This window comes from Hydractinia symbiolongicarpus, chromosome 10, assembly GCF_029227915.1.
Source record: "Hydractinia symbiolongicarpus strain clone_291-10 chromosome 10, HSymV2.1, whole genome shotgun sequence".
NCBI classification, from domain to species: domain Eukaryota; kingdom Metazoa; phylum Cnidaria; class Hydrozoa; order Anthoathecata; family Hydractiniidae; genus Hydractinia; species Hydractinia symbiolongicarpus.
In genome coordinates this window covers 16,182,218-16,200,372 of record NC_079884.1, presented here as the reverse complement: position 1 = coordinate 16,200,372, position 18,155 = coordinate 16,182,218, and the positions used below count along the sequence as shown (strand labels likewise).

Below are 18,155 nucleotides of genomic sequence, written 5' to 3'. Positions count from 1 at the left end.
ACGCAACTTTAAGGTCTTCGTATTTAAACTTCGGAAATTCAATAATATTATTCACATGTCTTAAGTCTAAAACAAGCCTTTAACGTTTTTCCTTCGGCTACAGTGAGTGGGTTGCAGCAGTATGGCATAGTTTCGACTTCCTCGATACAACCTTGCAAAAGAAGCTCCTCAATACTGTCCTCGACAAAAGTTTTGTGTCTCAAACTAGAAGCGTTGTTTTTAGCAAAAAAATTTGACGGCTTTGTTTTAAATGGTAAACGATAACCGTTTTTTATGATGCCCAAAACATAATGGAGAACATTCTAATTCGTCTTCCCAAAATGTTTCGTTCTTTTTTAGGTTACCAACTACGGAGATGCCATTTGTACTGCCTAACTCAAATTCCCAATTTTGACTGGCTACAACGAGAAAATTAAAATAAACGTAAAATTAAAGTTTTAACACAAATCGGACTGTCTGCAATAGTTCAAAAATCTTTTATCTTCTGTCGCTACTTTGGATGTTTGGTAAGCTGCAAAGATTTTTGGTAGGACAATACGCCGAAATATGTCCTTGCTTTTGACAAATCCAACATAATCGCGGATAAGACCATGTAGATGTGGGGTTTCGCACGTTGGGAACAAATGTAGTATTTTGATTGTGATAATTAAAGTATCTTCTGCGAGTTTCCGCAGGCTTATATCATATCTTGCTTTTTTAATTTTTTCCTTTTTAGCATATGCTGTTCTTATTGCTCTGTTTATGGCGCGTTCGTCCTCAGAATTAGAGTCTAGATCATCGCTTTCATATTCGTTAGCAGCTTGCCAATCCTCCCTATCCGCTAACCGTATGAGTTTGACACGTTTCCGTATTAACTTCTTACCTTCTTCAAGGTGTTCTTTAGTGGCATTAACTTCATTTTCAGCGATGCTCTCTGTGCTCTGTCTAATGTAGTAAGCAGTTTGGTGCAGAATTCCATCTGTTTTTGGGTACCTCGCCCTTTTAAGTTAGTTGACTGTAAATTGCGTTGTTCTTCTATAGTAGCTTCTACCTTCTTTTCGTGTTTTTCTAGGAACCTTTTGGCAATTGTTTCTGCAACTGTAGCAGCAGCTTCTAAAGTTGATTCCTGATGCTTGGCAAGTGTTGCTTCGACAATCTTTTGGATTTCTTCGTCCGCCATGTTTGCGACGCCAAGGCCAACTGACGATCGAGGAAAAACCCTTGCGAGAAACGCTTGAAATACTAACTCACTGCGCATGAGCAGTCACACCTGCAAAGCATTGCCGTACAGAATCTGATAAGAAACTTAGTTTCCAGCAATCTGCGATAGTGGAAACCTCGCATCGTGGTGATGCTCACCCGTCACCATAAACTCTAGACTCTGTTGCACCTTTCAAAGGTAAGTACACTGGGTTATCAAAACTCCACGATAACATGTCTCCCCAAGCACCTACCTCCTTAGTTGGTAGGATGGCCATTATCTTGGATTTTTTACCATCCAGCAAGCAATCATCCCCATCTAACTGAGGACAAAAAAGCCTCAGTCGCTGGTATACGTCAGTCTTGTAGAATGAATCGTAGTCACCCTTCATATAGTAATTTTTACTGGGATCGTAGGGTAGACCCAAGAGCTCTTGCAGTTGTCGATGAATCACCACCGTGTACCCGTCATTGACACGGAGCCTGCAGAGTCCATTTTTCAGAACAAACAGCTTAATCTTATCCCCTGCCTGACTGTTGACGATACTCGCTAAATCCTCGATCTTGTACAACCCATTCATTATTTCAATTCGAATAATCGTCTGATCAGATCCTACCTTACGGATGGTAAAGTCGTTATTGCTGTAGAGATTCAACCAAGTAGGCCTAATGCTGATGGATTTCAGGGCTATCCTCATATCCTGCCTAGGTAGTCATCAAATATTGTAGGCTTGTCAATATTCATTATAAATAACTGTCGCATCTTTCTTTAAGAAAGAATGAATATCAAATATATATATATATATATATATATATATATATATATATATATATATATATATATATATATATATATATATATATATATATATATATATATATATATATATATATATATATATATATATATATATATATATATATATATATATATATATATATATATATATATATATATATATATATATATATATATATATATATATATATATATATATATATATATATATATATATATATAGTAAAGGAAGTAAAAATTAACTTGACATTGGTTCGGTACTCCGAGTTTCGTGTTATACACTCATCAGCCAAATTATACAAGTGAAAAAAGTAAACAAGAAAATTCGTATCTATTTATTTGACAAGATAAATTCCTAAGAGACATCATTAAATGCGTGGTGTTATAAACATGTGAATAGATAATAAGTAATTATCAGTCCTTAGATTTATAATTAGCCAAAAGAAACTTATTTGTGTGACGACATTTAGCAATGAGTTCACTGCGTTTGTTTAAAAGCTCACTTTTGTCTTTGTAAAAGAGGATTTCAAATTTTTCTTGAAGACAAAGAGGACAATTTCGTGAATTGTTAGTGTAGCTTTGCACTTGCTTGATGGTCGACCATTTAAGCGTCGGGGTGACATTGCTTTTCTCTTTCAAGTCCCAAACGTATGATGAAAGTGACGTGCTGTTCTTGTACTTTTTGTTGCTAAAAGACTGTTTGTGGCCATTGAATCTTGTCTTAAACGATTTCTCAGTCAGACCAATGTAGACTTTCTTTTGGTGAGCGGGTGCTGTAACTTCGCATTTGTATATGACAGACGTCACTTGGCAGTTTCCTTCCAATGGACATTCGGGTTTTCTTCTGCAATTGCAGCTTGCTGTAACTGGTGTGTCGGGTTTCGAGACTTTCGAATTATGCGATTTGATGATGGTGGCCATGTTTTCCATGCAGCTGTAGCTGACCTTTATGTTGTTTTTGTTGAACAGCTTCTTCAGATATCCGGAATGGAAGTGTTTGTTGATAAGAGATAAGAACTTCCTCGCTACGTTTGTTGATACGTTTTTATTGTACGGGGGGTTAAACCATATTACATTTCTCGTACGTTTCTTCATCCTTCTTCGGGTTTTCTTTTTTGTAAACGTCAGATTGATGTTCTTATATCCGCTTTTTTTCAATGAATCTTCGTAGTCGACTTTCGCTTTCTCGAAAATTGCTTCATTTGAAGAGTTTTTAGATAAACGATCAGCTATTGCAATTGGCAACTGCTTTAGTATCTGTTGTGGATGATTTGAAGAAGTGTGTATGTACTGCATGGTGTCGTTTGGTTTTTTGTAAGGTTGGTATGTTCCGTGTTTCAAGTTGAAGGTTACGTCAAGAAAGTCTACAGAATAGAGCCCTGTGACTATTTCTATCTGGAATCCTATCGATTTGAACAGTTTTATAATGTCTTTTCTCATCTTATCAACACTGCGCCCTTTCATATTGCGTAGAACCATTAAACCATCATCCCTATACAAGCCTGCGTCTGATTTGTTAATTAGAGATGAAAGCTTATTCAATATGAAGAGTCCCACAAGTTCACATATTTCTGCGCCATCATAACTACCCATAGTCACGTCAAAACAGTCACTGGTCAATTTCTTGGTCCAAGCTTCCTTGTTGAAAAATAGGAGTGATTTTCTGCAGTGGTTGATTGTTCTCAATTCCTTATCTGAGATCGTTGTGTAGATTTTTGCAAACTCAAGTGCTTCGTTCAAAATCTCTTTAGTTATAGTGGGGTAGAATTCCTTTATATCGAGTTGTATGAACGAACATGCATCTTTGTTTTCGATAGAATCAAACCACGAAATCGCTTCGTCTGTATTTTTCCATTGGTTCACTTGAATTGAATTTCTGATGTCTGAGTTGATTCGATCTAAGATAGATTTGCTTACTTTTCCCAAGTTGCTCTTGCATGGATTGATTAATCTACATGGGAGCTTGGTTTGGAAGTTTTCCTTATGGTCTTTAAGGGTGATAAAAGCAGGGCTGCTTGCGAGGGATTCGGCTCTCTTGTCAATGTTGTACGAACTGGCGATGCCACCATCATCAAATCGCATAATTCGAAAGTCTCGAAACCCGACACACCAGTTACAGCAAGCTGCAATTGCAGAAGAAAACCCGAATGTCCATTGGAAGGAAACTGCCAAGTGACGTCTGTCATATACAAATGCGAAGTTACAGCACCCGCTCACCAAAAGAAAGTCTACATTGGTCTGACTGAGAAATCGTTTAAGACAAGATTCAATGGCCACAAACAGTCTTTTAGCAACAAAAAGTACAAGAACAGCACGTCACTTTCATCATACGTTTGGGACTTGAAAGAGAAAAGCAATGTCACCCCGACGCTTAAATGGTCGACCATCAAGCAAGTGCAAAGCTACACTAACAATTCACGAAATTGTCCTCTTTGTCTTCAAGAAAAATTTAAAATCCTCTTTTACAAAGACAAAAGTGAGCTTTTAAACAAACGCAGTGAACTCATTGCTAAATGTCGTCACACAAATAAGTTTCTTTTGGCTAATTATAAATCTAAGGACTGATAATTACTTATTATCTATTCACATGTTTATAACACCACGCATTTAATGATGTCTCTTAGGAATTTATCTTGTCAAATAAATAGATACGAATTTTCTTGTTTACTTTTTTCACTTGTATAATTTGGCTGATGAGTGTATAACACGTATATATATATATATATATATATATATATATATATATATATATATATATATATATATATATATATATATATATATATATATATATATATATATATATATATATATATATATATATATATATATATATATATATATATATATATATATATATATATATATATATATATATATATATATATATATATATATATATATATATATATATATATATATATATATATATATATATATATATATATATATATATATATATATATATATATATATATATATATATATATATATATATATATGTCGTCGACTTTTTTATGAAAAACTGTATGATCGCCTCCCCTCCTACTACTAGTCTCGCCTTCAGGCCTCTGATGTACTCATCGAGTATTTTTATAGCCGCGATATCTGAGCATGTCTTGCAATAAGGCCCAAGTGTTTGTGTTGCAATATCTTTATATTTTGCCTTATAAATCGCGGCTATAATTTCAACCTTTTTCATAGTTGAATATCCACATATACCTAGTTTCTTTGCATCTTTTTTAAGCTCGTTCGTGTTTATTTTGTATACAACATTGTATACAACATTGCATACAAAATCTATCGAGTTTTTACTATACTGCAATGAATGGTTGTTCATCGTCATCATCTGAATCAATAAGATGTCTGGTGCCATAAAACTCGACAACCTTATACTTGCACTCATCCAAGTAGGTTTGCATGTAGTAATTTGAACCATGCCTGTAGATGCTTGATAGCTTGATTATGGCGCTGCACTCGCAGCTTTGTTTTAGTGGTACTTTTTTGGAATGAAAATCGGTTCTGACTTTACCCTCCCACTCCTTCACTTTAGTAGTTACGTATTTACCTTTTTTCACAGGTGGGGTGGTGAAGCAATGACCCTCCAAGGACTCTACCTTGGTCAGGATACTCTCATACTTCTCTATCCACTCGGGATGGTTACATATATCGAATGACATGGTAAGAGAGCAGCCCTATCATAACGCGAGGCACCATTGGAATAGAGCTTTTTGGGTGTTTTGATCAATAGAGGGGATAACTTGTTGTCACTATTTTTATAACCAATGACGAAACGTTCATCTTTGACCTTGTTTGCTGGAATAGGATCGCTTAGCACAATATTTTCAATGTTTATATCTTCGATATTTAGTGGAGTCGCTTTGGCATAAAAGTCTCTTGAGTTAACATTCTCGTTAGCAAATTTAAACATCCCTTTATTTATGGAAATTGAACCCTCAACTAGGAATTTTTACAAGTACACCACCCACCGTTGTAGGTGATATATGCATGCGCATGCATTGATGACGTCATATGCGTGCGCTGTCCTAGAACAAACATTTCTCTATCTCTCATGTTGTCCAAAAAGCTAGAGTATTACACCCTTATAACCAGGTTTTAGGTTTTCCACGGTCAAAACCCTATTAAAAAACGCTGCTTTTAGACCCCTAAAAAAATCTGTGACGTCACAGATTTCATCATGCCTCAAATGAGTAAACAAGTCACGTGACATCATGACGACACTCGACAAAACTGCTGACATCAACAAACGCGCAAATCTGTTTGATTAGAAAGGGAAATTCCCCACTCAAATTGCGACCGCTGTTAGTTGAAGTCCAAAATCTGTATATAATAAAGAGAAATGAGTTGGTTCAAGAATGCAATCAGTAAATTATATAGCGCTGTCTCAGCGCCAGTAGCAGCAACTCGCGACGCTCTTGCGGATCGACTACAGAGTGTGACACCCTACATAGACATGAGAGTCAAGGTAGTCTACAGTTTTGCTTGCACCATCTACGAAGCAGGAGGTGGCACGGCTCCGTATCACAAAACCAAGGAAAGCGAAGGATCGCTTACGAGTCTAGCTGACATCGAAGCCTTTATCGAAAAATGTGAAATGCAGCGATTAGATCTTGGAGATAACGAGTTTTGGGGGAAGGCGTACTTGCCACCAGAAAGAACAATCGAGACCCCAGGATCGTACGAAGGGAAAATAGTCTTCAATCATGTGCAGATCAAGATCATCTCCACAAGGGAGCCCCTGTTAGGCTGTGGACCTTTGCCAGACTGGTTGCGAAAAAAGAGGTGCATCCACGCTGTGGATGGTAAAGAAGAGCGAACGGACAACCTATGTGTCTGGCGATGCCTAGCCATCGAAAAGAGGGCCGGGGTAGAACGTGGAACAGAGTACTTTACAAGGCCAGCCCTCAAACTAGCACGCGAGTACTACGAGAATCCCTAACTAAAGCGTGAGGACGTGCGTCCTACAAAGCTCGTTGACTTCGAGGGCATAGCAAAGTGTTTCAAGATCAACATCAGAGTCTTTGAGCCCAAGACCAACTCTGGGAAAGCGCCATGGAGACTCGTGTACGGTCAGAATCAATACAAAAAAAGATTTAGACACAATCAACCTCGGCATGCTGGATGGGCACTGTTTCTACATCAAGGATTTAGACGTACTGGCACGACAGAAATGGGAATGCGAAGCCTGCAAGCAAATGTTTGCAAGCAGCGGAGATCTTACGAGACATAAGAATATATGTGAAGGAAAAAAGCCGACTATCATATGCAAAGACAAGAAGGTCAAGCGCATGCCTAGCAAGTCAGAGAAGGTCTTTTACGGTGAGGACTTCAGCTATGACGCTTGTAAATGGCTCGAGCACATGTCGAGGGAAACTGGAAGGCACATCCATCACGCGCTGTGTGGGCATGGGGGAGAACGAGTCATACAAAATAGTTTTGGGGACGAGGTCTACAAGGTAGACGGCTATGAGCCAGAGACTAAGACAGTCTATGAGTACCACGGTTGCAAGTGGCACGGATGCCCCTGCCAAGGAACAAACAAAAATCGATATACGGCCACCAAGTCAAAGGAGAAAGGCATCCGAAAACTTGGCTACAACCTCGTGGCAGTATGGGAGTGTGAGAGCCCACCCAAAGCCAAGAGGTACTTCAAGAAAAAATTTCGACCCTACCCTCACTACATCGTGTTTGATTTCGAGGCCCTCATGCTCCCTCTGAATCAGCGGCAAACAGCAGACCTGATGTATATATCGGAGCATGTGCCGGTCAGCGTCGCTATTCACGATAGTCTGAACGGAGATCCAACGTTCCTGGAGCACGATGATCCCAAGATCTTGGTTAAACGGTTTGTGGAGCAGCTCGACAAGAGACACGCCCTCATCGTGGAAGAGGTGGAGAGAATGTACCCGAGACCCAATGATTTTGACATGCTTCCAGATAAGACTCAGAAGGCATGGAACGAGTGGGTAAACCAAGTGGCCGTGATCGGCTTCAACAGTGGCAAGTATGACCTGAGCATGATCAAGCGGTACTTTGTCGATCAAATCAGAAACGATAGCGAAAAGATCAACGTGGCGAAGAAAGACAACGACTACATGTTCCTGACGACCTCGAGGTTCAAATTTCTCGATATCAAAAATTTTCTCGCTCCTAGTCTGAGCTACAACCAATGGTGCAAGTCTCTGGATTGCAAGCTCGAAAAGCTGGTGTTCTCATACGAGTGGCTGACGAGCTATGACAAGCTAACCCACGTCGGACCCGTGGCGTACGAACACTTCTATAGCAGTCTTATTGGTAAAAACACCCTCTCTCTTGATGAGTACGAAACATTCCGTGCAGAGTTTTACAAGCGAGGCTGCGTCACCATGATGGACTGGTTGCGTGAGTACAATTTAGCCGATGTGGAACCCTTCATCGAAGCCGTGGACAAGATAAGACTGCAGTACTACGACGACGAGATAGACATTTTGAAAGACGCAGTAAGCATTCCAGGCGTATCGATGCGCTACGTCTTGAACAAGTCTCTACGACTGAATTCAAAGCTAGAGCTATACGCTCCAGGAGAGCCTTGTAAGCATAAGTGTAATGAAGACTGCTTCAACAAGAAGTGCAAGGCGTGCAAAAAGGTGCAAAAGGCTTGCACTGAGTGCACGAAGAATGAGGCCTACGAGCTCTTGCAGACGGGCATGGTGGGAGGGCCTGCCATCGTGTTCTGTAGGTACCACGAGAGAGACGTGACGGGTATCAGATCTCACATCTACCAGGAGCCACGGAAGTGCAAAACTGTTTTGGGGCTTGACGCGAACCTGCTGTACCCGAGTACGTTGATGAACTACTTTCCATGCGGTAAAGAGAAGCTGATCAAGATCAAAACACCCACGGCTGAGCACAACATCAGACTGTTGATACAAGGTATGCAAAATGGATCCCTTTTTGGTTTTGCACAGGTCGACATCGAGGTCCCTCTGGAACTGTATGACAAATTCAGCGAGATGGCTCCGCTATTTGTGGTCAAGGAGATACCCGACGATCAAATCCCCGAGCACATGCACGAGTACCTAAAAGCAACAGGGCGCAAACGTATTTCAGGCACACGTAAGCTCCTAGGGTTGATGAAAGCTGAAAAGATCTTGCTGTTCACAACCTTGCTCGAGTGGTACCTTGACCATGGCCTGAAAGTGTCTGCTTTTCACCAATTCATCAAGTACACTCGAGGTAAACCGTTTGCGTGGTTCCCGGAAGAAATTGCGGATGCACGACGACAAGCCGATAAAGACCCCGACAAGCGCATCGCGGGAGATACGGCCAAGTTGAAAGGGACCTCGTTCTATGGAAAAATGATCGAAGATCAAGCGAGGCATGCGAACACCACCTTTACGAGAGATAAAAAGACGGTGGATGCAGCGATGAGATCGCCGTACCCTGAAGATCTTGAAGAGATAGGTGATGCTTACGAGATCCGAGAAGGAAAGAAAGAGGTGCATATCGACAGAGCGTACCAGTGTGGTATTGCGGTGTACCAGCTGGCCAAATTCCGCATGCTTGAGTTCTATTACGATTTTTTGGATAAGTACGTGGATCGTCGAGATTTTGAATATCTTTATATGGATACGGATAGTGCATACTTTGCCATCTCTGGGGAAGAGTTGCGTGATGTCGTTCGCCCTGAACTGCTTGACGAGTACGACAAAGACGTGAAAAACTGGCTCGTCACTGATAAGTACTCAAGTCGAACAGAAGGGATATTCAAACCGGAATTTATCGGGTTTAGGATGATCGCTGACACAACCAAGTGTTACTTTGTGGAAGGTAAAGAGGGCACAAAATTCTCCTGTAAGGGCATGTCGAAGAAGCGGAACGCTATGACATGGGAGAGGTATAAGAACGCGTTGAATGGCTCTATTGACATTGTGAAAAACTTAGGTTTCCGGGTGCGGAACCAGGGGATGGTTACGTACGAACAAAACAAGCTGGGCCTCTCGGCGTTTTATGATAAGCGAAAGGTACTCGAGGATGGTATACATACGGTGCCTTTGGAATTGTAAGTCGCGTTGAAAAATAAAAATGATGAACGACATAGGCCTTACTGTAGCAATAATTCTTCCGTACGTCTTGATCGTGCTCTGCTTTTTGCGCTATAGAAGGCTTCTAATAAAGATGTCTGCAGCAATCTCAGAAATATTTGACGAAGTCGACACACCAGCAGAAGCTTTTGAAGGTTTCACTATGGACAAACGCCAAGCTTTGAAAGAAGCTATACGCGAAGGCAAACAGCATCTCTTGCCGAACAAATGTACTGAAGGATTTGTCGACAAAGCTCCTGAGGAGGCGATCAAAAAAGCGTATGCGGAATTCATTCAACGTGAAATTCACGATAAGGGGGAGAAGACCACCAAAGCACTATCTTCACATGCGATTAGTATGTACGCGAAGGCCGTAGGTAATGTTGTTCAACTCGATAGTGCGGAGGGTCTGAAAAAAGACATCGAAGAGGACCCCATCATTAAAGACTCCATGGCAGATTTGGGGATCCTTGTGTACTCTGCCTTTGGAAAATTTCTAGCGCCACTATTGGTTGCAGCTCATACAATTAATCACATCTCCGTGAAGCATAAGACAGATGAAAAGCGAGATGACGAACAGCAAGAAAAAGATGGGAAACAGTCTTTTGAAGTTTCACATGAGCAATCGTGAAAATATTGATAGTGTAAGCAGGGGGAAAATGTTCAGAATAAGGCACGGTACACATATTGGTGTGGTATCTAAAGCTCTTTACAAAATCTTTAGCCCAAACGTGCCTTCGGTCGTTTAGAACAGTAGATGGATTTCCCCTCGTTGTAGGTGGGGGATGAAACGTCCCCCGCTACCACCCCCGATCTGGGAACTTCAGATAAAGACTTCTTTTCATCCTCATCTACTATTTTTCCAACCCATGTGGGCCAACTAAATAAATGAGTGAAGAACAATCTAACCAAGTCATAACCAAGAAGAATGAGGGTCGTGTTGCTGCTGGCAAAAAACTTGCTGAATGGAATCGCAAGAACAAGGCTGACTTACCGAAGAACGTGGGCAAAAGTACTTCGCAAGAGGGTCAGGAACCTGTCGCAGGTCCTCACAACTTCAGTGCATATCTTTATATCGCTGGAGGTATTGCCGTACTTGCCGCTTGCGTGGCAGTCTATTACATACGTAAGAAGCCTGCTGAAACGCCTAGCGTCTCCACAGGTGCGCCCGTGTCAGGGCCGTCTCAGCAGTACACGCAAGAGCGTCATATCGACATTTTCAAGATGCGATAACCTATAATAAATGAGCAGCAAAGAGTATGAGAAAGAAGTCGTCGATTCCTTGTGGGAATCTGTCAGACTAGTATCCTATACTATTGTCTTGACGCTAGGCGCGAAAAAGGCTCTGGGAGTTTCTAAACCGGGGGCCAAGATGGACATGGAGGACGGCTTGAAGCTCGCTGAATATATGACAGGATCGATTTTATTCGACGATTACGCGATAAAACAAGGGTGGTATAAGCGTTCCATGATGCCTACAAAATAGTTGACCACATTCGTGTTTACCCCGAGGGTAAACACGAGTTAAACATGAAGACCAAGAAATGCTGTTCAAAGTGTAAAAGAAGTCTTTCGCCGCTAAACAATTTTAGAATCAAAGGGAACGAACGAAGTATTGTGTCAAATGTCTAGATAAAAAGAAGGCATCGCAAGAACGCAGTAGATGCATCGAACATGGTAGGAGGATATCCCGCTGTAAAGACTGTGGAGCCATATGCCTAGAACATTAGAAAAGGTAACCGCTTCATCTCTAAGTAAGTCTACAAGGTTCGTCTCCGTCCTGACGGGCAAGAGTGAAATAAAAAGGACATTGTCAAGGAGCCGCATACGGCAATTTTTACTGGGCCGACAAGCTGTGGCAAAACGCAGCGTGTCCTGAATTTGCTTGAGAACGAGTATAGGCAGCATTTTGACAACATTATCATTCTCTGCCCTACAATCCGCTGGAACAAGACCTATCAGGAGAGATCCTCGCTATGGAGGGATGACTACGTGTTCCTGGTGGAGCCCAAGGAGCAGCTGTTCGAGTGGATTCAAAAACTGTCGTCATTGCTGGCGGGCGAATAGACGTTGTTTATCGTTGACGATATGATAGCCGACGAAAGTCTCGACAAAACTCGTGGTGCGTTGCTAGAACTAGCTGTTTCGGGTAGACATCGCAAACACAGTCTCTGGCTACTAACACAAAGATATAAGAAGATTCCAATAACAGTAAGGGATCAAATGAAACAGCTTTTTGTCTGGTATCCGAAGAATCGGAAGGAGTTTGAGCTCATTCATGAAGAGAACGATGTAATTTCAAGTAGGGAAGAAATTTCCATTATTAAGGCTCAGCTCAAGAAGTCCAAGCATGCTTGCTTGTACGTAAGACTGGAGAATCCTAGAAGTTACAAGATTGTTGGATGCAAGTTAGACTCTTGACATGTAAGAAAAGATGGATGATGTAATTAAAGCTGTGTATCAAGCCCATGACAGACTGATAGATGCAGTGAATGATGACGCTGACAGCAAACTGGTAAACACGACTCGGGATATTGAAGAGTTATGCGAAAAATATCCATGGCTTCCTCAGCTTGGTTATTGGATCCAGTAATTTTGTGACATTTTGCGAATCAAAAAAAACTGTGGTTGAGCCTTGGCGTGTATAAGAAAGATGTCTTGTCTTGTAGCAGTTGATTACTTTGAAGGAAAGCAAGTCCGATCATTCTTTGTTCAGGATAAAGGTCAATGCATCGTAGCCTCCGATGTTTGGAGAGCCGCAGGCTATAAGCGGGAGGCGGGAGTAAAAGCCCTTCAGAGACTTGTTCCCAACAACTACAAAATACGGCTTGGCGACGCTATTACTAACCTCCAAGGTGTGGAAAGATCTGTCCACACCCAGCCAAACACAGTTTTGCTGACAGAGCCAGGCCTTTATTGCTTCCTTTTGAGGTGTGGCAAACCATTTTCGGATTGGGTTGTTGGAGAGGTTTTACCTCGAGAGGTCCGCAAGCTTGCTGGAATTGTAGAAGAAAATCAAGCGGCGCTGGCTCTGCTCAACGACGACTTGGAGGACAAAGATCGTCAAATTCTTACCCTAGAGGAAGATGTTGACGACTTAGATCGAACGATAGCCGTACAAGAGCAAGAAATTGAAGAACTACATAAGCGAGCCGTTCCTCACCTTGAAGACCCTAGAAAAGATAATGGGATGGTTATAATCCAAAAGAATAACGACGATGAATATCCGTATGTCGCTATATGTGGGCAACAAGGCTATGTAGCGCAAAAGATTCGCAACAAGTTAACAGATCATCCCAACGGTCAACTCGTCGTTCTTGCAGAAACTCCAAATGCCATTGTACATTACAACTGGCTCCGAGAGCGTGGATGCATCAAAGTAAATCCCGAACGTCCAAGGCACTTTCGATTAGGTCGTAATTATACACATCAGAGATTGATGAAGCTTGCCGAGATCTAGGATTTTTTTGTAACCCGTGCTCCTGCGGAGCCGCCAGGCGATGTCAGCGGAAGGGCGAAGCCCGTCTTGATAGATTACAAAAACTACGCTTACCACTCCTTAACATGCTCGGGAGGTACTTGAACATCTTCCGGAATTTCCATGAGTTCTTCTGAAACAAAGCTCCGCTCTGGCCCGTCTTGCAAGTAATATAGCACACGGTTGTTTGGTTGCTGCTCGATGCGATTTAACCTATACGTCTTTTTGCTCCACCAAGCGTCCGTTGCACGTTTTTTCGCATCACCATGCTCTTCTCCAGGCTGCAGCAGGTACAAGTAAAGACCGTCCTCAGGTAACGGCTTTTCTTGCTCCTGCGGAGACGCCAGGCGATCTGGGTGCTGCCCGTCTTTCACATTAAAAACTTCATCTAGCTTGATTGCCTTGTTGGGTTTCATCCCGATCATGGCAGTCTTGGTATTGTTCATGCTTTTGACGATGGTGTACAGATGTTTCACCCATGTGGTACTAGTCTCATCAGTGACCAACTCCTGTGCATCCTGGGACTTGAACAGTCTCTCAGCGAGCACCTTGTTATAAGACTCGACAAAGGCTGTGAACGTATGATGATATTTGGTGGTTGCGCGCTTAATCTCGACCCCTTTGCCCTCTAGCAGTTTTGTCACATCCGACTTGAACTCACTACCGTTGTCGCACTGGAAGATTATCGGATAGCGTAAAGGTTCTGCTTTGTAAATGTCCTTGATCATGTCAGCGACTTCGCTGGCTTTCTTCGTTCTCAATGGTCTAGCTACCTTGTAGCGCGAGGCTACATCGATCCCTGTGAGGATATATTTGTACACGTTGCTGTAAATTTTGTCATGAGGCATGTAGAGCAAGTCAAATTGGTGCGTTGCATTAGGTTTTTTAATGGTAAAATGCGGGTAATCAATCCTTTCAGGTCCTCGAATATGTCTAAGCCATAAGAGTTGCCTAGACAGCCAGTGTACGACTTTCTTTTTAGGTAGTCCACTCTGCTCAGCGAGCAATTTAACAGCCTTGCGACCAGTCCAGAGATTTTCAGGGGTATAGTAAATACTGCTCAATTTTTCTACCTCCTTCTCTGTGGGAATATGTGCTTTCGACATGTTTATTACATGTCGAAAACATTTTACATATACTATCATGGGCCTTATCCTTGAGAGCGAGCTCTTTAATGCTTGAAAACCACCCGTTTTCCTGATAGATCGCCTGCGACCGTGCTCCTGCGGAGCCGTAAGGCGATGTCAGCGGAAGGGCCGTCTCAGCATGAGCAAGGCAAAACCTCTTCGAAAACCCACGTTTTGAATGCTTCGGCGGCTTCCAGTCTTGATGACCGAAGGCCGAAAGGGAATATAACCCGAGAGGGGAACACAGTTCCAGCTGGTACAAACCAGGCTCTGAAATGTACATAGCTCTACCGTCGTGGTAAGGGAGTGAGTTGGCAGATAAATAATCTGTCTCACATAACCTCTTTAAGTCCAATTTATAACCCTGTTTTACTTGCTATATAACCGCAGAAGCACGGCCGCTAGGCGAACTTGTACGCTGCAAAACCCAGAAGGGTTAAGGATCCAACGATGAACGTCAGCTCGCCGTCTTGTTGTTGCTTGGAAGGTGTGTAAAAATCGGATATTTTTGGAGCTTTTTTGATCGTTGCGATATAGTACTCCCTCATTCCTTCATCGAGTTCCTTCAAGCTCTCTCCAGCTTGCCTTTAAGCTCTCGTTGATCTTTGATCCAATCGATTTTTGCCTGCCTGTCACGTACCCACTGTTGCTGAGCTGCTTGAAGTTGTTCAATTGCTTTATCATGCCGTTTCCGTTCCTCTTCGCCATGGCCTGACAGCTTACTAAACAGGAAATTTGATCCGCTAAAGGCTAATGCATTAATCGCAGCACCAGCCACAAGAACACCGATAGTTGCCATTTATTTTCAGTATTCCACAGAGTAATAACGGCCATCTAAGATGTTCGGCTGAGCATCCTGAAGTAGGAAAAAGTAGCATTTAATATTCCCGGTTGTTCCGTCTGCCTTCTTTGTCATATGCAATGTTATACCGTCTGATATTCTCTGTAATTGCCTTCCGGAACCGTGGAGACTATGATCAGGTGATGCTCGGAAATCAACAAACAGGGCGTATCTCTCTGTGAAGAACTGCCCAATCGTCACCTCCGAATCGTGGCTACCGAATAAGTTTACGATCTGCTCGAGGTGATCTTTCGGGAGCATCGCGTGCGTGTAGAAATCATTAGGCTCACCCTCAACAGTGATCGAGATTTTTTCGATCTTTGAGTTATAAAACACCTCGTTAGCGCCCGAGTAAGCCTTCACTTTTCCAGGGTCTACAAAGAGCAGTAAAACGCCTTTCAAACATTTTGCAGGCGTATCAATTTGCAAATTGTAGCTTGTGTCAGCCTTTTTCATCGTGACATCCTTGCTACGGAGTACCCTTTCATAGGGTAGCGCAAAACGACTATACCGTGACAAGATAGCGCTCGCGAGACCCTCGTTATTAACCTTGTCAAACTCTAGTGTGATATTAGAAATCTTATACGCGGCATCCGGTGGTTTAGCTGCGATATTTCCAACAGCTGCTAAACCACCATCTTTGATAACGTCACCATATGATGCAAAATGGATAACGAATTGCTGCCTGTCGTATAATCCTGCCTGGTAGAACGGCAAGTCTCGTGTCAATTCAAACATTTTTCCTAGAGGAATACAAAACGTGCTGCCATAGGCTGCGACGATCGCTTTTTCCTCGTCCGTGCCTGCATGATCAGTCGCTTTTACCTGTAGGGCGCGGATTGTACCGTCGTTGGGATTGATCCCCTCTAGGATCAAGTTGTTTTCCCGATCAAACTTGGGCAACCATAGGTCCTTGTAGGTAGCGAGCACCCTGTAGTCGCTAATATTTTGCACCTCGTTGCCATTCAAAGTGATATGAAGATTTTGCACCAAGGATTTACCTATATTGCTTACGATGGTACGCTTCGTGTTTGTCCCCATAAGTTCAAGATCGAAAAGTAGTTTGATACTGCCTGGAAAAATTACATCGTTCTGTCCCATATTGGGAATGTCAACATACAAGTCCTCGTTCTGATTAATCGTACTAGGCACATGGGTTACTTTTACACGCTGCTTCTTCCCTTTCATAGCCATCATTGTTTTAATCTCCGCGTAGGGATCGAGCTTAGTTCCGAATATGTTACTCATGCTTTATTATTAGCTGATTTTCGTTTCAAATAAATGCCGGTTAATCCAATATACGAAGGAGACGACTTTACGCCAGAGGAAAACATTCCAGACGAGAATGGATCTTTCAGTAGGCCTGATGCCAGCTCCACGCTAACGCCAGAGCCAGAGCAGGGTCAATCGCCTAGCGTCTCAGCACGAGACACCACGACAAGGCAAAAGGAAGAGCTTATAAAATCAAAGGTCGACGATCTTTACGAACACCTTGGTGAGGAGCTGGGGCAGCCAATCGCGAGATATTACAACGAGTTTGAGGCACGAGGAAACCAGCTTCTTTTCGATGGCATAGAGATCACGAAAAGGCATGGTGAATTAAGGAGCGTTGCCGAGATACGGAGGAGGTTAGGTACAAATCGCTTGCGAGCCATGGGGCTTACCGACTATACTACACCAAACAAAGGCAGTAAAGCAATGGCTCAGAAACTCCTTAACGAGATTGTTCACGTTGAAGAGAAGGCCGATGATATCGAAATGATGCCGCTGCTCGAGAATGTCCTTGATGAAACGGAGAGCCTGATCGAAGAGACTCCCTTTGGCGCCAGCGAAGCCTTCACAGAGCGTGAAAGAAGAGGGCTCAACCTCGAGCTTTAAACGCTAAGGGGTAACCTGAAGCACTTGAAAAACAAGATGATCTTCTACGACAGCGAGATCGCCAAAGCAGAAGCCAAGGTGAAAAGGCTTGAGACGAAAAAGCTACACCTGGACTGCTAGCGCAGTCTGCGACATCAGAGGAACAGCAAACTATCTGGAACGAAGACATTGCAAAGGCTAGGGAAGATCTAGAACGACTCCAAGATCAGAAGGAAGCACTACGAGAAGCACACGGTTTATTATCATCTGACATTCAGAGCCAACTGAAATCTATTAAGGAAACGCTGATGAAAATCGCAGAAGGCGATATATCTCTGGCTGAAAAGCTTAGAATCTTGTTCAAGGAGCAAGGGATTACTATAGCAAGCATCGTCTCGGCTGTTGGTCTACTGATTTCCACCATCGTACTCGCAGTTACAGGTGGAGGTTCCGCAACAGGCGCAGGAGGAAGTGCCGCAGGGAAGGGCTTTATACAAAAACAACTAGAAAGGCTTGGAAAATTTTTGAAATACCTGGCAGGTAAGGCAGGTGCGGCGCTACCAGGGATTATTGGCACGGTTGTCTCGTTCTTTTTCAGAGTGGCTGCAAAAGTTGTCGAATATGTAGCCAAGCATCTATACATGGCGATCGCTGCCGCTGCTGCTCTTGTTGTGGCATATGTTGGGAAGAGAGGCAAACTATCGTAAATATTGGTGCTCCCGCGGAGACGGGCTTTGCCCTTCCGCTGACACGGCCGCTAGGCTATCTAATGTGTTGATCAAAACACACT

The 18,155-nt window shown here is 42.6% G+C and overlaps 1 protein-coding gene across 1 annotated transcript in view; it reads left to right on the top strand.

The window, feature by feature from the left end:
* The first annotated feature begins 1,157 nt into the window (after positions 1-1,157).
* Positions 1,158-18,155, top strand: part of LOC130612909 (uncharacterized) — a 32,793-nt gene continuing 15,795 nt past the window's right edge. Inside the window, exons 1-2 of the mRNA XM_057434243.1 lie at positions 1,158-1,211; positions 1,358-1,378. Of these exons, the coding sequence (XP_057290226.1) occupies positions 1,158-1,211; positions 1,358-1,378 (75 nt within the window). The remainder of the gene's footprint in view (positions 1,212-1,357; positions 1,379-18,155) is intronic.